This window comes from Bemisia tabaci, chromosome 7 (genome assembly GCF_918797505.1).
Source record: "Bemisia tabaci chromosome 7, PGI_BMITA_v3".
In the NCBI taxonomy this organism is placed as follows: domain Eukaryota; kingdom Metazoa; phylum Arthropoda; class Insecta; order Hemiptera; family Aleyrodidae; genus Bemisia; species Bemisia tabaci.
In genome coordinates, this window is record NC_092799.1 from 28,198,160 (window position 1) to 28,222,071 (window position 23,912).

General features: G+C 37.0%; 2 protein-coding genes across 2 annotated transcripts; both read left to right on the forward strand.

The window, feature by feature from the left end:
• The first annotated feature begins 238 nt into the window (after window positions 1-238).
• LOC109040565 (trehalase) lies at window positions 239-13,496 on the forward strand. Its single transcript, XM_019056543.2, has 10 exons — window positions 239-916; window positions 1,385-1,625; window positions 3,762-4,011; window positions 5,009-5,172; window positions 6,286-6,410; window positions 7,699-7,835; window positions 8,584-8,750; window positions 9,859-10,060; window positions 10,980-11,176; window positions 11,760-13,496. Exons 1-10 carry the CDS (start codon window positions 783-785, stop codon window positions 11,901-11,903), a joined length of 1,761 nt encoding a protein of 586 aa, XP_018912088.2. The 5' UTR covers window positions 239-782; the 3' UTR covers window positions 11,904-13,496.
• Window positions 12,603-23,645, forward strand: LOC109040505 (trehalase). The gene is made up of 11 exons (XM_072302578.1): window positions 12,603-12,632; window positions 13,449-13,576; window positions 14,278-14,530; window positions 15,832-16,069; window positions 16,750-16,913; window positions 18,566-18,690; window positions 18,910-19,046; window positions 19,380-19,546; window positions 20,225-20,429; window positions 22,196-22,392; window positions 23,481-23,645. Exons 1-11 carry the CDS (start codon window positions 12,603-12,605, stop codon window positions 23,628-23,630), a joined length of 1,794 nt encoding a protein of 597 aa, XP_072158679.1. The 3' UTR covers window positions 23,631-23,645.
• Window positions 23,646-23,912: the final 267 nt, after the last annotated feature.

A 23,912-nucleotide genomic window follows, 5' to 3' on the forward strand; every position in this document is an offset into this window, starting at 1 on the left:
TGTCCCCTGCACGAAGGACTGTAACTCCGTTCCAAGGTTGCAAAATTGACTAAAAAATTGATTCATTTTCCAAAGTTGTACCTGTGCCATTTTATTCTAAAGGTTTTCTGATTTTTGCAAGAAATCTGAAGAAAAATTAGAGAAATTTTCAGTCAGGAATGCTCAAGATTCCTCTAGTTAATATGGAAATTGTGAGGAGAAATTTGGCAACATTGAAATGAATATACGTTCTCTCATGAGGGAGACGATGAAGTCATAAGATGTCAATAACTCTTGCCGAAACTTACGAAGACGAATGTTTTTGAAGAGCTTACATGATTGCCTTGAGTTATGTCTGGGAGCTCTTGATGAAACCGTTTCATTTTTTGGCTGTTATCTTCAATCTTGAGAAGGGGGATTTTAAGTCAAGTTCTATATTAAGCCCTCCTTGTGCAGAAATTAATGTCGTTATCTCAACTTTTTCGATGAGGAGAAGTTAGATTTTGAGATTACTCTGACCTAAGCGAGGAATGTTACTCTTTTTTATTCGGACCTGGGTTGACTCTTATTAAAGTTTATAAGAAATTAGTCAGGGGACAACCGTCCGGTCCGCCCGGTGTATTATTTAATTTATGTGATTTCACTAGTTTGTGAATTCTCCCTTTGAGTTTGCGAATTTGCTTTTTATTATTTTTGCAATTTTTTTTCGTGATAATTTTTCATATCTTTCAAAAGTCAGATCTGTAATATATTTACTTTATCAACCGTTTAAGTAAATAGCTACGTGAAAAAGGTTAGATAAAATGATTCTTTCAGGACAAACTTGTACAAAATTTCTCGCCAAACTCAGTTTTTTCCTTATAATTAGTGTAGGTGCAAATAATGATTACAACAAAGTATCAAATGGACTTGACCGTCCACCACCTCCTTGCAACATGTAAGTAGTCATTTATCCAATATTTCAAGAGCCTACCTCCTCAGTTCTTTACGAACAATAGTGTAGGTAACTGGTTAAATTTAGATGATTATTTTTTCCACGAAAATAACTTCACAGAATCATCATTTAGAGAGTTACTTTCTTTTTTTCCCTCTCAATTAAGTGCTTAAAGCGTCAATTTAACACAAACCCTCACATTTCGTAGAGGGGTCCGCTCGTAGCCTATGAATATAAATTTCTGAAAGCAATTTTGAATAAGTGAAAATTGAAGGATATAAAATTGAATACAGCAGAGATCCTTTTACAAAAAATCAAATGGTCTGAAGATTTTGTATCGGGAATCCATAGAAAAAATAAGTGCAGAACTTCTTGCACTCTTAACTTTTGTGGTGCCCGCAGTACTTCAATCTTGTCACTAAAATGTTTTTGGACTAATTGTTCTTACTGAGTGAATTTTGGGATCTGTAGGCCACTCTGGTGCAACAGTGACCTTTTCAAACAAATGTCCTTGTACGAGCATGACACGTATGCGTACATGCACAAAAAACTTCTACATCCCCAAGAAGAAATACTGAGGGACTATGACGTGGAAGTGGAGAAAAATGAAGGGAACCCTCTATCGAGATCTCAGCTCCAAACTTTTATCGACAAGAACATGGAAGATACCCGATCAGAAATTGTTGAATTTCTACCTTCTGAATACAAAGAGGTAATTCATACATATTTATATATTCATTATATTATTATATTTACACATAGTATATTACATTATATTATTTATTATATTCATTACGTATTTCATACATCAAGCTAAATTGATTTAAACATCAATTGATTCGTTTTCATTATTGACATGTTCATGTATCATCCATTTAATCATTTCCGTCAGGGCCGGATTAAGGGGGTGGCCACATGGGCCGCGGCCCATGGCGGCATAATTAGGGGGCGGCAAATTTTGCAATTGTTTTAAATGCAGGTACAAAAAAGTTGGATTCAGAAAAAAATGACAAACAAGAAAAGGTGACAAAATCTCTCATTTCCTGAGAGTACATTAATTTCTAATTTTGTCGTATTTCGGTGATACAAAAGACTGCGCCTACAAGACTGCATGAATACTTCACGCATTGCGCCAAAGACAGTGCGATGCAACAGCGGTCGGCGCGGCGCGGCGGCGTGAAATGCACAGCGCCTACAAGACTACATGAATACTTCACGCATTGCGCCAAACACAGTGTGGTCAGCGCGGCACGGCGGCGGAAGTTAAAATTATTAAACCACATTTTTATGTTTGTTCTTTCTTAATTTTTAAGTTCATTTCTTACAAATGAAAGGCCTTGTCCACACAGAGATAGGTTTACGGAACTGAACTTTCGCTCGAAGTTCCGTGAACTTTTGCCAGTAGTGCTGACAGGGCCTAAACAAAAAATGTGTCCAACACGAGTGAACGCGTCTTATGCACCCTTCTCCCTTCGGCACGTTAACTTGATGGTTTTCATTGATGTTTCTAAATGAATGAGAAGAGGACAGCAATAAACAGGCGGCCGATGGGCGGCAAGTAGGTAAATCCGGCCGTGATTACCGTCCTTTTTTTTTTCATTTTTTTTCTTCTTCTTTTTTTTTTATTACAAAGAACTACCGCTTTGTAACACTGTTTTATTACATGCGCATACATAATCTCTTTCTCCGTCAAAAAAGTATTATTTAAAACAGAATCTCTTAATAGGAGGCTCATGGTTATGTTATACTCTTATGCTTAAAATGTATTTAAATGGGTACAAATGGCGAATAGTTGGTGTATTTTAGGATTTCTTGCGAAAGTTACAAAATGTCCCAAATATATCTAAAAAAGCGTCAAAGGCTTCCACATTGGTTATGAAGGAAGTCAAAACACGAATAACGGGATTGATTCTTTAAATCCAAGGATAAGTAATCGGTTACCTAACTACCTGTCAGTGCGGATACCTATCAGTTTTTTTAAGAAACAGTACAAAAAAGGGTGAAAAGTCACGTGGCGCAAATCTATATTTTTCTAGCCCCGAGGAAGATTCATGCTTTTCTATCAATGCATTTTAGTCTGTCTCAAAACATTTTGCGCCTATTTCAACTAGTTTTCATTTTTATCGGATTGCTTGTAGTCGAATCCAATGTAATGTTTGCTTTAGCCACAGTATTGAAAGTTAAACTTGAATATTTCTGAATAGATTTTTGGGATCAAAATAAGCCTTTTTTAATAAAATTTTGCGAAAAATTTCCCTCCATCAGAGTAAGAGTCTCCCCCGAACCCCCTTTCTCCATATGATTTCGATTTTTTGATGTCAGAAATCAGCGTATGAAATAACAAAGAAGAGCAATAATTTTATGCATTCTCATTCATAACTGTCGTCACATGGTCACACGGTCACAATCAAGAAAAAATGGTTTTTTAGTCTAAACTTTGACGGGCTGTAACTCTGAAGGGGGGGGGGGGGGTGCTTGGCGAACGTTCCGAACAAAAAACTCTAATGTTGATTTGAAAAATCTTTTATGAGAATATTCGCGTTTATTTTTGGGACACCCTGTATTTTGTGTTTTACTTTGAAAGTTCCCCTTGATGAAGAAACTCCGGATCGACGATGTTCGAAATGGACGTATTTCTGCCAAACGGAACTATGTGCATTAAGACATGGGCCCTGAGACCCATAAGAATATATGCATAACAGGGCTCAAGTCGTAATGCATATAGTTCCGTTTGACAGAAATATACATCCAACTGTCGCACCTTCCTTCAAGGAAAAGCTCTAAACACGAAAACAAAATTTCTCCAGGTCGTGTGAAAATGCCTCAACATCTGTTTATTTTCAATCAGGAAACCGATCTAATGGGACGCGTAAAATCCCCCGAATACCATGAGTTCTTAAGGGCGCTTCAAAAAATTTGGAAACTCCTTCTCCGGAAGGTTTCCTTGGATGTAAATGAACATGAGGACCGCTATTCTCTGATCTACATTGAGAAAGGATTCATCGTTGCCGGGGGACATTTCAGGGAGCTGTACTATTGGGACACATACTGGGTTATCAACGGCCTCTTGCTCAGTGACATGCCCGAAACAGCGAAAGGTAACCTTCACTACAAAAGTATATCGTCAATTTCTGACCAGAGTATCACAAGTGCCATGCGACGCTTCAAAATTTTCGCCGCAATTTTATTTCTTTGACGCAGGAATTGTTCAACGAAGCTGTCCAAAAATTTTACTGAATTTTCCTTGTGCTGCCGATAAAATTCGGTGAAATTTTCAAACGGATTCAACCAACAATTTCTCTGTAAAGAAATAAAATGGCGGCGGCAATTTTGAAACGTCGTATGGCGCTTGTGATACTTTGGCCGGAAGGTGACGATATGTCCAAACAGACGTTTTAAGTTGGATCATTGATTTCTACGTCCGCGAATTACCCGACGGCGAGGCGTGAATGATCGATTATCGATATTTCCACATTTGAAGCTATGGTAAAAATCGATTATTGTCGTTGCGAACTCCCTGTTCATCGCTCCTTTTTTGTAAAGGTTTAAATGCCAGATTAATCTATGTATACATCGCAAAACGCTCCACGCAATACTTCAATCGTAGGTCTTAGACACTATGGGTACAAGTGCATGTTTGATAAACCGGAATGTTTCTCTAGAGACCACATGACTGCCTTAAAATTCAACCTTTAAAGCCTTAACATTATAGGTTCAGAAGCACTGTTTCCAAATTTTCACTATTTTCTACGATATCTCAATAAATCATATCAATAAATACTGAGACACCATCGAAAACTGTTAAATATTGACTTGACAACGGTAGCATATGCATGAAATTAAAAAAGAGAAAAAAATGAGTATTGGAAAAAAGTTTGTAGTAAATTATTTCATGCATCTTGGCTACGCTTGTTAAGTCTTTAATAGATGCAATAATGCAGAATTACAAGACATTTGTTAAAATAGAAATCAGAACTTCTGCAAATTATTGGTATATAGGCCATCAATGAAAATTTATTCTAGCCGCTTAAACCTGATTTTAATCCAAGGACTTTTTTTTTTTTTTTTTTTTTTTTTTTTTTTTTTATCCTTGAGGTATTATCGAGAACTTTTTAGCCCTGATAAAACGTTTTAAGTTCATCCCCAATGGAACCCGAGTTTATTATTTGAATCGCTCCCAGCCTCCATTGCTACCGAGGATGGTGAATTCTTACGTGCGGGCGACTAAAAATTACGACTTCATCCGTGCCAATCTACAGGTAGGTATATTTTCAACCTTATTCAACACTGATTTAAATTTATATGCCCATCCTAGGCTGATAAGCGGTTTCATCTTTTATCAAAAAAGAGAGGACATATTCTCTCTTGTAAAAATGAACAAGGGGAATACCTAAAATAAGCTTTCTACAAAGCGTTAAGATGTGTTTTCATAGAATGAGAAATTAAAACGTTAGAATGAATCGATACAATATCGAGATGATGTTGAGGAGCAATGATGGATCACAAACATATATTGGCTCCAAACTAATGAGTGGAACCGATATATTACGAAAAATCATGATAAAGTTGTTCAGGTCTTAGGTCGTAGAACGTGTATTGTGATTGCGATGGCGTATACAGCCACTATACAATTATCCGATTATATTTATGGGCGGTGTTGGACTTTATTAATGCTGAATTATCGGAGCTCACTGGTATGCTTGTTGCATGCGGTGATATTGAAGGCGGTAGGATATCTTTTGAAAAGTTAACGTCATTCATCGCTTTAATCAACGGATGAGCTAAATGTGCATTTTCGAATAGGTAACTATTCGCGCTCCCCGATATATGTGTGTTGCATATGCGCTAAAATTGAAGGCGAACTCAAAGCTTACAGAGCGATAAAGTTGTGTGTCCTAAAAACGTAACTTTTTATAATTGTTCTTTAATGCGCTTGTTGACTATACGGCGAGATCCAGGGCAAACGCAAATAGGACGCCTAAGTCAAAACGTACCCGTGTGACTTTGAATTATTGTTGCAGGTTATTCCATCGTCCTTTTTCTGTTACTTTTATCTCGCATTCGACCACGTTCAGCAGAAAGGAACCGAGCCACATCAGCTATCACCAAATTTAATTGGGAAATTTAATTTTTTACAAGAGAACGTTTTTGCGGATTTCTTTGACAATTTTGGGGAATTTTCTTCACACTATATGCAGAAAATTCACTAAAATTTGCACCATAGTCATCCGCACAACAGTTTTTGTTGAGAAAAAGTAAATTGCTCAGTTAAAGTTGGCAGTGGCTGATGTGGCTCGGTTCCTTTCTACTTAGCGCGGTACAATTATCTATGCTCATGTCGAATACATTGTGTTTCACATTGATTTTTCAAGGTCATCACAGATGAGTTTGAGTGGTGGCTTCAAAATAGGCAAGTGAAGTTTGTAAAAGGCGGTAAAAGCTACGGAATGTTCCAGTACAAAGTGCCCGCCACGGGTCCGCGCCCAGAATGCTATTGGTGAGTGATGAATGATGACAAAATGAACATATTAATGCTAAAAAGATCGATTTATGTGCATAGCGTTTGCGTGTAACACAGTTCTTTGTAGCATTAGTACGTCCAATCCGAATGATGTTGAAGCTGTATGTATATACATACTCGCTCACGTCCATTCATTTGCAACGACGCACAATGGATCGAGTCAATGGGAGAGGACGGACAAAATTTGGAAACTTTAATAGCCTGTAACTCCGTTCATATACAAAACTTTGATGATTTAAAAGTAGTTTCATTGGTTTCCTCGTGAAATTTTCTTCAAAGTGCACCCCTCACGCATTAAAATTTGACGAATTAACCATCAAAATATGCAGTTTTCGTTAGAAATTTCATGTCCGACCTCTTCCATTGATTCGATCCACTGTGCGACGTTTTTCCAGCCGACATTAGTTTTATTTGACCAAAAATTAATCTTTCTCTTCCTCTGAGTTGATTCCTGATGTTGATTGGTTTTCGTTCGAAGAAATTGAACCAGAGCAAATTTTAAAACTTTGGCATTAAGCAACATGTGTTTCCAGGTTACACACGAGGAGCCAAACATTTTCATAATGTAACGCGAACAATATAAATCATATCAATAATTCTAAACATAAAAATGAAGCCTGTCAAGTGATATACTTTATCGCAGTTTTGCCCTGCTGCATACATTGTATAATTATACCTTTTAAAATTTTCCTGATTTTTTAATTGCATGTAATCCAAGAAATACGCTGATTTTTTTATTTATTTTTTTTTACACATTGAGGCGTGAAACGGATGCATTAATTGAAAGGTTTCTGAATGTTTAACTTTAAGACCCATAGGTAAAAGAGAAATTGGTTTTATTTTGAACTGAAGAATCGTCCTATAAAATTCTGCAGGTTAAACCCGGGACACCCTGTGTATTAATTCTGGAGACCATGCTCATCCGTCTTCATTCCGTAGAAATAGAAATTTCGATAGAATTTCAATTCGAGAGACAGCACCGTGGATGTACCATGCTCTCAGCGCTTGATTGCAATTGCCATGGTAGTAGCAGAAAATATGAATACAATATGCTTAATCGACTCAGCCGCAAAGATACTTTCTATCAACTTTCTAAGCTACGGTTGTATAACAGCCACGATTTTCTGTTACCGTCAATAACCAGTATCAGCTTCAAAAGTTTCAAGAGTCAAAGACGTTCATCTCACAATTTTACTTAAACTCTGAAAGTCTAAAAAAATTATTTTTCTCGATGATATACAAGTATTTGGACTCGTTTTTTCAGGAATGACTACTCAGTTGGTGATTCAATTGAATCAGAGGAAGAACGGGATCGCTTTTATTCGAACATCAAATCTGCCACTGAAAGTGGTTGGGACTTTTCTTCTCGCTGGTTCGACGAGGACTATGGAAGAGCGAATGGTTCGTAACATTTTTATTCGATTTCATAGAAATTTCGTGAAATCAGATCTCATTTTAAAAGGTACTAAAATGAGTGAATACCTACATTTATTCTTTATTTGTTCAAGTGTAAACTTGACAAATTTTGAAGCAAAAAGTTACCAGTCAACCTAGTTTTGATCACGTCCACCAGCAAAAATCCGAAGGATTCAGATATCGAAAACATTCACACTTAGTTTTAACGACGGATTTATGCTGCCGTGCTGAGGTCTTCCTCAGCACGGCAACTCTCGAATGTTCCTACGGTGTTCTTACACCGTAGGAACATTCGAGAGTTGCCGAATTGTCCCGGATAAAACATGTATTTTTGAGAACGATTATGCGTATTTTTCCTTGAAATTTTCAGACATTTTCGACGAAATTGCGAGCAAAATTTTCTGAAAAAATTGAAAAAATGCATAATTTTCCCAGTAATTTAAGGTTTTATTGAAGGAAATGTGGCAACGTCTGAAAGTTGAAAAAAATAAAAATTTTATTTCCATCCCTGTTACATTTATGCATGAAATCTTAGCCAAATCCTGGTCAACTTTTTGACCTCTATTCCAACGTTGCCAAATTTTAGCTCGAAATGTTTATTTTTACTCGGAAAGTAATTGATACTTTACTTAGCACAGCTGCCAGTGCCATCAGCAGCAAATTTCTGCCAGCTATATATCATGATCAATCGAAACCATTGTTTTCATTTCAATTTTTTAAATCTGTCGCACAGGTTCACTTTTAGATTTGAAACCAACCATAGTGATACCAGTAGAGCTTAACGCGATACTGGAGGAGAATGCAAGGCTTCTTAGTGAGTGGTGGCATCTTGTCAATGACACTAAGATGGCGGAAAAATACGCAAAGATTGCCGACGAACTTCTTCAATCAATTCATGAGGTTTTCACTTGCTTTAAGCTTTAAATCATCTTTCGTCTTTGGTGAAAATAATGATTCTCTTTCATTCCGGTTAAAAACTCGTTGAGAATGCCCTTCCTTTTTGGCTCCATGGCATAGGAAGTCCGCACTCCCCGTGATTGGTCGCGGTAGAGTGAGAAAAATACTACACAGAAAAAAATAGATGGTGCTGACGATAGAACCTTCTGTTCACAGGGCTCCTGCAGTTTTTTTTTTAAGCTCACATACATTTTCTATTATGAGAACACAACTTCGGTCGTGGGAACAGAGTAGGTACTCTGTCCTCATAACGGAAGATTCTGTGACAGTTACAAAAGAAGTACAGGAGCCCTGCGAACAGAACTATTTTTTACAGTGTAGTGTCCTTGTGTTTTTTCGGATGATGTAGGACGTAATACACAAGCCATCCCAGCTTTTGTGTTAAATCTGGTATAGCTTGGGTTATATTTACAACTAGGCACAATGTAAACACTGCTGGGAAGAATCCTAAAATCTATCTCAGGTCTGCTTTACTTCGTGCTTCCATCATGCATGAGGAATCACTTTCGCACTAAAATTTTTATTTTTCTTCGTGTTCTCTGGGCAAACTCTTGAAACATTTGACCAAAAATGAAACATGCCTCCTACTTGAACACTCAAGTTCAACAAAAAACTGTACCGTCTTATATACATGTTGCGTTACCAGTGGTTTGTTTTGTGTTAACTTGAAAAGCACGAGAGAGAAAATCTGATCACTTAAAAAAGAAAATGATTGTCACCAACCCAAACATTAATTTAAAAGCGAACATCATAGAACTTTTTTTTCTCGGACAATCCGACGCACAGTGGATCGAGTCAATAGGAGAGGTCGGACAAAATTTGGAAACTTTAAGAGCTTATAACTCAGTTTATACTAGACTTTAAGGTTCTTGAAGTGGTTTTGTTGGTTTCCTCGTGAAACTTTCTTCCTGAAGCACCCCTTGAAATTTAAAATGTGACGGAATAAACACCAAGATTTGCAATTTTAGTCAAAAATTCCATGACCGACCTCTCTGATTGACTCGATCCACTGTGTGACGGTAAATACGTGATTTTTTAAAAACGTTGCTAGGTATTGTGGCGCAGTGATCTTGGCTGCTGGTTTGATTGGGATCTGAAGAACGAGAAGCACCGAGAGGATTTTTACCTGTCCAATATCACTCCTTTGTGGACGCAAAGCTACTCCTTGCGCAAAAAAGTCGTTTCGGAGAAGATAATTCAGTATCTTAAGCGTGTTGGAATTTTGTGCGAAAATGGGCTACCAAAGTTTATAGGTTCGTATACGTTGCAGGCATCTAGTAATCGCCTACAATTAGTTCCATCTGGAATCTAATTTACCGCGGCAACTAATATTTCACGCACGATAGGCGTCTCATTTGTAAAAGAATTCAAAAGTACAGCCTCGCTTTAAAGCTCCTTAATTTTCCCGTGATACCCTATGCTTTGCAATGCAGTTAGTTTAGTTGCCCATTCACGGCTTGAACTCAAAATAGAGGCAATGATGACGCGTCCGTGCATGCGATTGTACCAGCTACTACCACACACATTCAAGGTTCGAAAATGTTTTAAAAAATCTCAGAATTTTAGTTTTTAAAGCAATCCTTGATGAAGAAGGACTTTTGAACTCATCATATTGTGGGTATATACATACTCATTCGAATTTAGATCTTTTCGTTTCTCAGTAGCGTCTGAAGATAGACATCTCAAATATTTTCCGTCGGCACTTTTTCTGATACTCCTTGAAGAATTTAATTAATTGTGTATTCAGTGTTTTGTACACAAAAGAGAAGTGTCATTCGAAAATGTTCATATTGATGCTGACCAGGAGCCTATGCAAATGATATTAACTTAAAAATATGGCTACACAAAAAAATAATCATGATATAGACGCAGAGGCTCACAGCCGTCATACTTCATTGTATATTCCATTTGGTGGCGATACTCCCGAAAAATTGGGAAACCTTTTCTTTAAATGTTAAGTAAAGTTGTCCGTGATTGGAAGAAAATTTTTTTCAGCTCAACAAATTGTTTTTGGATTTGAAAGAAAATGTACTTTAATCGGTTACCCATTACTGTTGACACGTCCTGACAATTTAATATGGAATTAGGTGGTTGAATCTTGATAAATTTTTAATTATACCGAATATATATTTTTACATAATTTTTTTTACTTTCATTTTAATTTTTTTAAAGCAATCCCGACGTCCTTGATTCAGTCTGGTCATCAGTGGGATTATCCAAACGCGTGGGCCCCATTGCAATCATTTTTGATCAATGGACTCATCAATCTACGCACTGCAAAGGCTGAGAAAATCGCTCTTCAACTTGCTCAAAATTGGGTCTACACAACATATGTTGGCCACAAAAACACTACATTTATGTTTGAGAAGGTACTGGATCAGAAAATTTTGCAAATCTGATATTCCAGATCTGAGCGCGTTGAAATATTAGCATGCTCTTGCGATCAGGGCTTTTACAGCTAAAGTAGGATAAGTGAAGAAATATCCACAGAGTGTACTACCTATATTCTAGTGATTTGAATTTATAAATGGATGCAATCCTTAAAAAAAACAACGTGTACTTGAATGAAATTAAAGGAAAAGCTCCTCTTGATTCTTTCATTCTCAAATAGTTTCTTCGGTGGGGTTTCCTTTCTTTCTTTAGTTCCTTTCATAGTTCCTTTAGAGTTTTTCTCCCGTTAAGATAATCTAACGCCTTGTGATGTCATCAGGTGGCACTTCCGATTAATTTCATGTATTTAAGCAGATTACGTCACTGTTTTATGATGTATACATGTATTTTCTCCCACAATGATTCAATTTAAGAATCAAAGATATTTTCGTGCTCAGTTCACTCAGAAGTTTCCACCTGAACATGGAATTAATCAATTTCAGACATCTGCAAATTTGCCCCTAAAAAAATGCACAGCACATGATAGGTTTTTATGATGTTTTTTTTTTTCACATTTTTCAGTATGATGCGGTTCAAATTGGAAAAACCGGTGGAGGTGGAGAGTACGCTCCTCAAACTGGTTTTGGTTGGACGAACGGTTTCGTGATACAATTGCTCGGCACGTATCCTGAAAAGTTGTCCCCTACCGCCAGCAAAACATGCTAGCACCTCTTAAACCCCTTAAAATTCCACATTTTTATGGTTCTGTAATACACGGGAACAACATGTTTTACGGTCCTTGCATCAGTTGAGCACCAAAAGGTGGAGTATATGCACCGGAAAAACTCATATGCTGCTATACTCCTGAGGTATTTAGGAAGTCAAAATTGGCTTGACTGCCTCTGCTGTTGAGTTTGCATTTCTAGGTTGTGAATGTTCACCAGAAACATGTTTGCCTTACAAAATGCTATTTCAGCATGTTAGTTGGTCCAGTGAGTACTTAGATCAAAACTCATTATTTCATCAAATGGTAACGATGATGAATTTGTTGAGCGACCTGTTTGACAACTATCAAAGTGTTAAATTCACGTAAAATATGTGTAAAATATGTAGTATGTTAAATACCCCCTAAAAAATTTCCAGGATTGACAATTTTAAAGTTACCTCCTTGCGGAAATATGATATGGAAAAATTTTATGTGAAGATTATTCTGATCTTATTTATAATTAAATGCTCTATTTGTATTTCTCTTGTCTTTCTTATAATATGCACCTTGTATGTACTTGTTATCACACACATATAAAGGTCCGAGGAAGCAACATTCTCAATGGAGAACTTTGCCGGTGTTTTAGTTTTTATCAATAGAGGGCGTAGAGTCATTCATTTCCAATCTGCAAAGGGAGAGGCTGTCTCTCTGTAGCAAAGATGATAAATGAGAGTCGCATGGAAGAGAATGTAACTCTATAAAAATCCCAACTATAAAAAACAAGGAAAGACAGAAGAAAATTCAAGACTCCATAATTCAGCTTAGGCTTAACAAAATGGCCAAAAGTCACAATAACCGGTCGTCTTGATCCTTTCTTCCGAGAATTTATATTTTTTTCCACTTGAAAAAAGAAAACAGAAATAATGCATTAGTTGTATTACATTAACAATCATTTTGAGAAAAAAAAATATAGATGTACGTGATACATCCCCCTCCCTAAAAAAAATATCTTTCGTGCCCATATTAAGAAAGATCATGTCATAAGTAGTAGCTGCAATAAAAAAACCAGGCTTCCACATGACTGAAATTTAAGTCGTGACTTCATGAACTTGTGGATCGTGTAGTGTGCGAGATATTCTCGAGAAACTAATTTTCCACTTAAACTTCAGTCTAATGGACACACGTGCACATCGCTGGTTTTTCACAATGCTTTCTTACTTTGTGTGAAAAACTTCCAAAATCCAAGGTCTCAAATTAAAAGATTAAACTCGAGTAGTCGGTTCACTTTTTTTCTTCAAGTTTACGTATTAGTTGCTATCAATTTTTTTGGTTTTAACTTGTCTATGGCCTTAGATGCTAAAGCACCGCTTTAAAATAAAATTATTTTACTACTACTACCGGCATCCTTTTATTTTAGTTTCTCACTGCCACCGCAAAATATTGCTCAATCCCTCAGTGTAATCATTATTAAACTCACTGCTTTGAAATCAAAATAGATCAAAATGAATCATCAATAATTGTTGTTTTAACAACAGTCTATTACATTTGCGGTTTTGTTTTTACAGCACTTGCTGTTCTGCTCTTTGAGCATGACTAACTTACTTAGTGATCCAATGAAATGGTTCTTTTTCTCTTTAAGTGTTTATGTGTGTGAAGCTACCAACGATTCTAATTACCCACCACCTTGTCCTCAGTAAGTTCAAAATTCATCAATTATTTTTCATGAACATAATTTAAAGTTGAATTTAAACGGCTGTCTTAAAATGAGATAAATGTTTCTTAAAATGGATTTGTCCGGTGGTGGCTACCGCCACCCATGATAAAATTTAATTTTCCTTAAACTTTCAACGGTTCTCAGGAGTATGCAACCTGCAAAAAGTATCGGAGAACTCGTTAGGTAAGAAACTTCGGTCTTTGACTCAAGCATGCTACTTGTTTATTTCAAAAACTCAAAATTAGGATGTGGATTGCATTTTGCAAAAAGGAACCACTAGCATTGCAATGATGCTAAGATTCTGCAACTTCATCCTTTGCAACAAAATTGCGGGAATCGTGAAAAACTGTGAAATCTAGATGGTAAATTTTGTCTTAAATTTACAGATTTTAGCAATTAAAATAGAAACTATTAATGGATAATCGGATTTTTCCTCAAGGACAAAAGAAGTTGCACAATCTTAGCAACATTGCAATGCTAGTGGTTCCTTTTTGCAAAATGCAATCCATTTTATCGTTTCTATGTGTTTCACGGTATAGGAAGTCCATCACAGAAGTTTTAATTCATGCCTTGAATTCTCATGGAATTTCATGAAATTTCCATACGACATATTTTTTATTAAGTCCCATTGAAGTTTGCATCTTTGCCTTGGACACCTTGTCTTGAAAACTACCCACGAGTTTTGGCGAAGACAAGGCCATTACTGTCTCCAAATTTATCAACGCTCTGTACCAACTGGATGACGAATTTGAAATACCGTTCTTGCGCAAGAGACTGGTGAACTCTTCGGATGTGGTTTTAGCAGAGTATGATGCGTTAGTGAAGAGCAACAGAGGGGAGCCTCCGTCTAAAGATAAGCTCCGGGAATTTATCAATACTTACCTTGAGGATCGTGCCGAACTTATTGATTTTCTTCCTGATGAATATAAAAATGTAAGCTTTTATTTTATAACTCTAAAAATTAAAAGGAAAATTAAGTGGTTTCAATTCCAGCCCTCATAGACTCTTATTATAGTAGAGGAAGGAAAGGATAGGAGGAAATGTTACAATTTGCATAAATGCAGGAAATAATGTAAGGAGGCCCATTTAACACAGATTTAGGTAATGGCAGTTTCAATCAGATGCGAATGCACTTAAAGACGATTGGAGTGATTACCCGGTAAAAGAAGAAGAAGAAGAAGAAGAAGAAGAAGAAGAAGAAGAAGGAAAATAAAAAAAGAATACTCTTTAATGTTTAAAAAAAATTTATAGGTTAGGTGTGAGCCTTTCATAAATATCACACCCCTGTTTTTTTGCCTAAGTTGTTGTTCGTTTGTTAGGATCGGCCACGGTATACATTTTTGAATAACAAACCTGATTTCGCCCTCTCCCTTTTCTCATAGCTTTATGTAAAATGACTAGATCTGCCGCTTCTATTTCCGATCGCTTTGGTGCTTTGTCTCCAAAAATGTAAATTTTGAGGCTCCATCTTGAAAACAATTCATGGTCAAATTAATATTAGCATTGTTCTTGTATGACTTATTATATTTTTAATTCCTACAAATTGCTTTTCTGGGAGAGCAAATGGGATTTTCTAAGTGTAAAGTAAATATGAGCGCGTGTAGAGGAAATAAGGCCAACAAGGAATCACTCACAGTGATGACTTGAAAAATCAGTAATAATCTGTTTTTAGATTCATCCTATAGCGATTCTGACCAGTTTTTTGGCGAATAGGTTTCAATTATGAGTAAGAAAAACGTGTAGCACAGATGCATAATTGTTTACAATTTCATTTTTCAGGCATGCTAATGCATTTCAGGACTCGCAGTCCCGTCATGAGAGCATTCCCTAAAGATAGATAGAGAGTTGCTCTGATGATGGTACTAAGTTCTGAAATGCATTAACACGCCTGAAAAATAAAATTGTAAAAAATTATGCATCTTTGGTACACGTTTTTCTTACTCATCATTATGATTAGATGCAACTTGTGGCTCAACAACTTTTCTACAGGTTTCAATTAGTCTCTGAAGTTCATGAAGTTGTTTTACTTTTTACTATCGTAAAAAAATGCGATATTTCCTTCCTATATCAACTGTTGTCAATACACCCATCTCACGTGCGTCAGATGTTTATTTCCTTCTTCTTCTTCTTCTTTTTTTTTTTTGAGGCATATCAATAAAATTGAAAAAAAGTCAGACCTAACATCAAAACATCAACATTTTTATTTTATAAAGACAGTTTCCCCACATTTCTAGAACACTGCTCTGATGGAACGTGTTACATCCTCCGATTACCGAAACTTTTTGGCGGATTTGCAACAAATTTGGAGAACTCTTCTGCGGAAAGTAGCACCAGATGTAACTGAAAATGAGGATCGTTACACTCTTATAAGTATTCCTTATGGCTTTGTTGTTGCGGAAGGACAGTTCAATGAGTTGTATTACTGGATCATCAGAGGCTTGTACCTGAGTGACTTGCCTGAAACTGCGAAAGGTACTCGCTTATTTCAATTTTATCGGATCAAGTCGCAAAATTTAAAATAGATTTCCCTCTAGGTGTTCCGCGCCTCTTTCATATTTTGAAGGTATGCAGGAATATGTGTATCAAGTTGAAATAAAAGGTACAATGAAATTATAACTGACACGTTTCAATCTTTCCAGGGAGCGCAGCGTCTGTTGGAGAAAGCATAAGCCAGCATGTCAAACCATCGAAGGTAGATAATTACCATGACAGAGATATGGTCATGTTTTGTCTTACATTATCGACGTAGCAAACAAGTTTGAACAAACAAGCCTGAAGATTGCACCGCATGAAGACGTAAAAAGGCGTGAAGAAACTTGACAGCAGTGGCGTGGCGTGAATTGCGATGTATCGAGTGTTATGCCATTTAAACCTATGATAAAGAATCGATTTTTAAGGCGTTCGCTGCGAACACTCTGTTTATCGATCCTTTTCCATAGGTTTAAATGGCATAACAATCGATATATCGCAATTCACGCCATGCCACTGCTTGACAGGGTGCAGGAGAAATGCATGGCAAAATTCGTTTTTTCGTCAATCGTTGTCGGTCGTCCAATTTTTCATTCAAGAAGACTGACATGCATCTCTTAATTTTAAAGTTGGTGGTGTGTTTCTGTTAAACTCTACTTATTTAATGTTTTGATTTTTCTTAGGAATTATCGAGAACTTTCTTCATCTGGTCAGAAAACTTGGATTCATACCGAACGGAACACGTGTCTACTATTTGAACCGATCCCAGCCTCCTTTATTGCCATCAATGATTCAAACTTATCAAACATATACGGGAGGTATGGAATTTATCTTCGAAAATTTAGAGGTATATAACTCAATTTTGACGTTTATCAATTAAACCCAATGGTTCCTAAAGAGGGATGTTTCACCATGCCTAATGCTTTTTATCACAATATATAATTCCGTAAGCCCGATTCTTCGGATCAAAATTCAGCGGAGACCGCTACGCGCGCCGCACAGTGGATCGAGTCAATAGGAGAGGTCGGACAAAATGTGGAAACTTCAAACGCTTATAATTCCGTTTAAACAAAATGTTTAGGTTTCTAAAAGTGGTTCCATTGGTTTCCTCGTAAAATTTCCTTCTAGAGGCACCCCTTGAAATTTAAAATGTGACGAAATAAACATAAAAATTTGCAGTTTTATTAAAAAGTTTCATGTCCCACCGGACGCGTGTGGTACCGGCCTGACCGTCCCGGTCGTGGAGATCGCGAGGCAGGTCCCTTTTCCCCTTGCTTTTCTTGTAAGATCGGTTATTCCGTTGGGAGATGCGCGATTTTTCGTTATTTGCGGACTTTTTTTTCGGTCAGGCGATGATTCGATTGCCCGAGGCGTTTGTCGTCATGAAAATCGCCGTGAATGATGGATTTACAGCGGAAACGTAATTCAAAATTTTACGGAAATAACTATATTCACACAATGGGAAGTTCGGAGATCAACTTTTGAACGAGATATAAACAAATCGATGACCGAAATCGATAATAAAAACGTTAATATATTAGCTTGAAGTTGATTTCCGTAGTTTGCGTTGTGCGAATCGTGTTTTACGTGAAATTCTGGTGAAGAATCATGCATCAGAGTGCTTAGATACGTACCTTGTATAATGGTCCATTCAATCTAAAGAAGCAAACCTACAGAACTTTCCTAACTTTTCTCAGGGAGATACTTTTATAGGGAGAAACGAGGCAACGTTGGGGTGCTCACACGGGGTCGAAACACAACATGGGCCTTTTAAGCCCCATTGTTCGATGCCGCGATTATCCTAACGCGAGTCAAATAAGCGCGCCAAACACGGTGCGGTCGGCGTCAAACTCATATCAGCGCCTTCGAGACTGCAGGAATACCTCATGCATTGCGCCAAACAGTGCGGTCAGCGTCAAACGCATGTAGCGCCTACAAGACTGCCTGAATACTTCTCGCATTGCACCAAACGCAATTGGAGAGTTATTTGCAATAACTATTCGACTACGGGTATAAAAGGCGCTAATTGAAGGCGCATCACACTGTGAAGATGACTCGACACTCGACCGCACCCTTCCCTGGCTTGCAGGACGCTAAAATCGCTACAATACAAGGTCCACGCATCATTTTTGTTGACGGTCCCTACCACGGTTTGGTGAAATGTGAGAAGTATTCATGCAGTCTTGTTATACCACCTTTGCGATCGCTTCGACCCCCTCCTCGTCAGAATGACCGGCGGTCTTGCTTCGACTTTACGTGTGAAACACTTTACTGAAGCTCTCGTATGCTGGGCCACTCTGCTTGACTCGCGAAGCAGCGTAGCCTTTACCGTTTGCCATTACTCTTTTAGAGTTTTATTCCCTGTATTTCTATTGCAGAGAGTGCACGTGTGCAGTGTGCACTTATGTGGTGACAATATATATTAGTCCAACGTTAATAGTTGGTAAATTTTTGGCATTAGCCCGTAAGTACTAACGCACGTGTTAATGTCTTTTTCAGACTATAACCGAGGAATTTGAGTGGTGGCGACAAAATAGGCAGGTGAAATTCGTGAAAGACGGTAAAACATACGCAATGTTCCATTATGACGTCAGAGCTGGGGACCCACGACCAGAATCCTACTTGTAAGGAGTCACATATTTCACACATATTCTTGCTAAAAACATATTTACGAAAAAATTTCAAATAGTACCGATAAAAAAAAACACAAAATAAACGATTATTAAAAATTAGAAATTTAATGAAAATAAGTATAACCTTTTTAAACGAAATAAAATGTTATAAAAGGAATTTCAATTCATACTTCGCTGATCAATACATGGTTGTATCCCTTTGGATTCCAGAGCCGACTACGACCTCGGAATTCAAATTAAATCAGAGAACGAAAGAAATGCTTTTTACGCAAATATCAAATCTGCCACAGAAAGCGGCTGGGACTTTTCCTCGCGTTGGTTTGATAAGTACTATGCAAATGCAAATGGTGAGTTAAGATACATTTTATACTTCAATATTTAATTTCAAAGTGCTTGGTTGAAAATAATTTTATTCATCAGTGGAAGTGCCGATTTCTTCACTATACTTAAATATGTGTGAAGACTCCTGGATTACCGAGTTACAGTTTGCTCAATCTCAAAAGCCCAACAAAGGATCAAGTTCTGTAATTGTGAGGATAAGCACTAAATTCATCAGTAAGGACGTATTTTTAAACATCAGGAAGATTCATGTCCAACATTTTCTGTAATTCTTTTTGTAAAAACTGTGCAAAAATGAAAAAGACGAAAAATTTGCTAAGTATTTTTCCCCTTTTCAACAGGATCTTTGCTGGACATCAAGCCGAGTATCCTGATACAGGTGGATCTAAATTCTTTTTTGCAAAAAAACGCTCGACTTATCAGCAAATGGTGGTTTGCCGCTAACGACGCAGAAAATGGCGAAATATATAAAAAAGTCGCCGACGATCTTATCCAATCCATTCAAGAGGTGATTTAGTTTTCATCCAATTCATGAAGTTTCGGATTTTTTTTAAAAAAAAAAAAAAAATTTCGTACTATATGTATTACTCTTACCGAATACTTACAGTCACGGAGCAGAAATGTACCACCTGAAGGCTAAGTTTTTAAGTAGTATGCATATTTCACTATACGTCACGCTTAAGATTTAAAGGGGATAAATGCATTATAAGAACGTTCATAAAATGACTTGTGGTCTAAATAATGGAACAATATTTAATAATAACACCAACATATTCCTCCATGCTACAATCAGGCAATAGTATTGTTCAGGTTTTATATCTTTACTGCCTTTTTTACAAATAAGTATAGACATTTTTAAAAAAATGTCCCAGTGCTTTTTAGATGAGGTAATTCACTTCTGAAGCTAACTCTTCAAACTTGATTGTCAACTACCACACTTTTTTGTGGCTGCACATATCACCCCTCTTTTAATGGGCTTGTCAGAATAAATATAAAAAGAAAATAAAACCATAAGCAGCTGTTTTGAAAGAACCTTTAAAAAATGAAATTGAAAAAATGAGATGATATTTGAACAGTTAAATTTCTAAAGGTAATCTACATCATCTAATAGCCACTTGGACATTTTTAAGCACCCTATGACAATAATATAGCTACAATATGCGTTATTTCAAGAAACTAATTTTAGGTGCTTTACCGTGAAGATGAAGGCGTATGGTTTGACTGGGACCTGGAAAATGAAATACACCGTGAAGGATTCTACGTATCAAATTTTACTCCGCTGTTTACCCTAAGTTATGATACATCAGACAACAAGAATATCGCAAATAAGGTTATCGAATACCTCCAGCGTAATGGAATCTTGGACAGTGAGGATTGTCCAATATATATAGGTGCGTGCTTGTAGATTTAAGACACGCCTAGAAAATAATAAAGGGTCTACAAGATGGGAACTTTGAAAATAAAATATTTTACAATATACGCGATATTAAGGACTTTTTGGGTGTATTTAATTGTTTGCGATTTTCCTGAGAGGATTTCAAAATGATCCTCTTCAATTGTTGACACCAAGAAGGGACAAAGCACATTCTCTCAGTGGCTTTCAACATTTTTATGCATACTTTGTACTCGTGCGCTTCATGAGTGGCCTATAGAATGGGTACTTCAATCAAAAACTTTCATACTATCAAAGTATCGTTCCAACACTCTGTTGAATTGTAAGTGAACCCTTTAAATACTCCCTCGGCCACTTTTGTAAAAGATTATTGGAAACATGAAGAGACGCCTCACTGGAAATACTCTTGATTCAATCGAACTTTTTGTTTGAATCAAAAGGATATCCGCCTGAATAATAATAATAATAATAATAATAATAAAAAAACACATTGGATCTAGAGTCCAGACTCTTAAAAACATTAACAAGAAAAAATACTCTTGATTCAATCAGATTTAAGCTTAAATCAAGAGGAAATCCGCTTAAATTAAGAGGCTTGGTTCTTGATTTAAGCTAGATTCTGATTGAATCAAGAGTACTTTTTCTTGTCGATGTTTTTAAGAGTCTGGACTCTAGTTCCAATGTGTTTTTTTTTCCAGTGAGCTGGATGCAAATATTTGTACTTAATCAATATGCCTAGGCATTGAATACAGAAAAAGTTAAAGGCGGGGCCAAATACATATGGCTTGTATAGCTATGTATAGTTATGTATAGCTTATGTACCAGTAGACAAAGCACAAATTTCAGCACTCTGATACACGTTGTATGACCAAAATTTTTCGTAGAACACGATGCGCATAACGAAAATTACCGAAATTAACTCCTTACGAAGATATTGAATGATTCTTCATGCGTGAATTCAAACCGCCCGCTCATGAAAACTCAATGCTCTACGTGACTCACATCGCGCGCTAAACGTTATCATGACAGTCTCTGCGATATAAAAATCTGGCAACCTCAATCTTGACGCTTTGACTCAGCTATAGCAAGTTGTTTATAGTTTGAACAACACATGGTGGGAGATGAACATTGCTCGATTGAGAAGCTTGCTGAAACCGTTGTAGTGCACGATTTGACTCACGTAGAGCTTTGAGTTTCTTGTGAGCGGGCAGTTCAAATTCCTCGTAACCAATGTGAAATAAAAACGTTAATATCTTTGTTACGAGTTGATTCCGGTAATTTTCGTTGCGCGAATCGTGTTTTACGTGAAATTCTGGTCAAGAAACATGTATCCGAATGCTTAAATTTGTACCATGTCTAGAGGCCCATTACAAATTCCGCAAAGCAACAACGTAGGTCCCTCATGTTAAAGCCAGGTATGAATAGAACTGCGTGTTGCATACTAAAAAACATGAAGGCGTTTTTTTACTGGTGATTCTTAAACACTACTCAAGGCAAGGAACCAGAGCCAACAATCCCCGGCGTGATCCCCAATTCTGCACTCATGCAGAATACTTACTTGAAAGAACATTCGCTTTCTCCTATAGTAGAATTTTCGCATCCCCCATATAAAAATTCGAAATGACCGAAAGCCATCTTACCTTTTCAGAAAGGATATATTTTTATTTTTGCTGTATTTTACTCCAAAAAAATTGAACTTTGCAACTCATGAACTTTGACCTCACCAACCTCTCTTCTACAAAGACTTAATTTTTTCTTTCGTAGCAACTCCGACATCTTTCGTTAATTCTACTCAACAATGGGATTTCCCTAACGCGTGGGCACCTTTACAAGCAATTTTGATTGATGGCTTAGGCAAGACCGGGACCTCTAGGGCTCGTAAAATTGCTCTTCAACTCGCAAATAATTTCGTGTACACAACTAGAGTTGGCCTCAATAGTACTGGATTCATGTTTGAAAAGGTAAGGTCTAATATCGACGGTGAAACTACCAAACCACGTATCTCGGTTTGCGACGTCGCAGACTTCCTGTCATACTTTATTTTTTAAATGAAAAACTACTTAACGTCCAGTCTTGAAAATTTCTGTGATTTTTCCTCTTCGTGCGGAGAAAATTCTGTGAAAATTTCAAGGAATGATATTGATTTGGTCTACCTCAAAAAAATAAAATGCGAGCGTAGATTTTTAAACACCGCAAACGAGATACGTGGTTTGGTAGTTTCACCGTCGATATTCAATTCAAAACATCTGTGTATGGAACACATTATAATTAGAAACTGTATTCAAATAGTTATTCCTTATACAAGGTCTCCCAAAAGGTCGGTCCATATTCTCTGAAATTGTTCCTTCTTCCTTTTTTGAAACGGAATTTTGGCAAGTCTATGAACTAATTCGAGCAACTTTTGGGACTCCCAAAAATTTTCAGGGCCCTCAGTAGGGCGGCTGCGGATCCAAACTTTCTTTTTCAGATGGCAAATCCTGAGAGAACTCGGACCCGACGTTTGGAACACCCTGTATGATAAAAAGAATTGGTTTTTCACCAAATGCGACAAACTGCAATATACACAAATACAACGTAAAACATCATGTTGATTCAATCTTACGTGCATAAATCCTCGTGAATGAACCCAGTGTTTGTAAAAAAAAGAAAAAATCAATTTGAGATTTTTAACGATAAGCCCTGGATAGTTAATTGATCAAATTCCCCGAACCAATTCCGATCAAAGTAGCATCAAAGTGTCGGGAGTCATCAGTCTTAAAGCATGTCTACTTTGATCGGAATTGGTTCGGAATTTGATCGTCTATCCAGGGCTATAAATATTTGCAGTACATCAATTTTAGGCACCGTTGAGCAACTTTAACGCTTTATTCAATTTCAAAATTAAGCTAATTCCTGTCTTGTCATTAGTCAGGGTTGAAAGAGGGGGGGGGGGGATATCAATGTCCTCTCTTGAACTTCTCACTTTGAGTGTAGAGAGTAGTGAAGACCATGTTTTGAGGAAATTAAAAATTTTGCGTGCTGTACTTAATTAATTATTCTATGTTTTTAGTATGATGCAGTTGAAATAGGAACGACAGGAGGAGGGGGAGAGTACGCACCCCAAACCGGTTTCGGATGGACAAACGGCTACGTTATCCAGTTACTGGGCAGATACTACGATCTTCTATCTCCTGACGCTGCCAAAACATGTAGTTCCTGACAAATGTTTAAAATACACTTTTAAGAATAAATTAATATTTGCTATTAAACAATTTCCTTGAAGTTCATTCTACAATTGTTATCAGTGATGAATCCAGTGCTGATTTAAAATTTACAGAAAATTTTTCCGGAGAAGCAAAATGGAAAAGAAAGAAGGGAGAGAGAGAGAGGAAAAGAGGCAGTCGAAACACGGGATGTTTTGAGGTGGCGCATGAACCAAAAATCTCTCTCCAACGGAAAGAAAAGCCTATTAGTGTTTCCTCCGGTCGATTAAATGTAATAG

What these genes read in the sequence shown, in the direction of transcription:
- LOC109040565 (XM_019056543.2), top strand. Translation starts at nt 783, where the DNA reads ATGATTCTTTCAGGACAAACTTGTACAAAATTTCTCGCCAAACTCAGT. An exon ending in TCATCCGTGCCAATCTACAG is followed by an intron (nt 5,173 to 6,285) that starts GTAGGTATATTT and finishes TGATTTTTCAAG; the next exon opens with GTCATCACAGATGAGTTTGA. An exon ending in CCGCGCCCAGAATGCTATTG is followed by an intron (nt 6,411 to 7,698) that starts GTGAGTGATGAA and finishes TCGTTTTTTCAG; the next exon opens with GAATGACTACTCAGTTGGTG.
- LOC109040505 (XM_072302578.1), top strand. Translation starts at nt 12,603, where the DNA reads ATGATAAATGAGAGTCGCATGGAAGAGAAT. An exon ending in AGAGTCGCATGGAAGAGAAT is followed by an intron (nt 12,633 to 13,448) that starts GTAACTCTATAA and finishes TTGTTTTTACAG; the next exon opens with CACTTGCTGTTCTGCTCTTT. An exon ending in TTATCTTCGAAAATTTAGAG is followed by an intron (nt 16,914 to 18,565) that starts GTATATAACTCA and finishes TGTCTTTTTCAG; the next exon opens with ACTATAACCGAGGAATTTGA.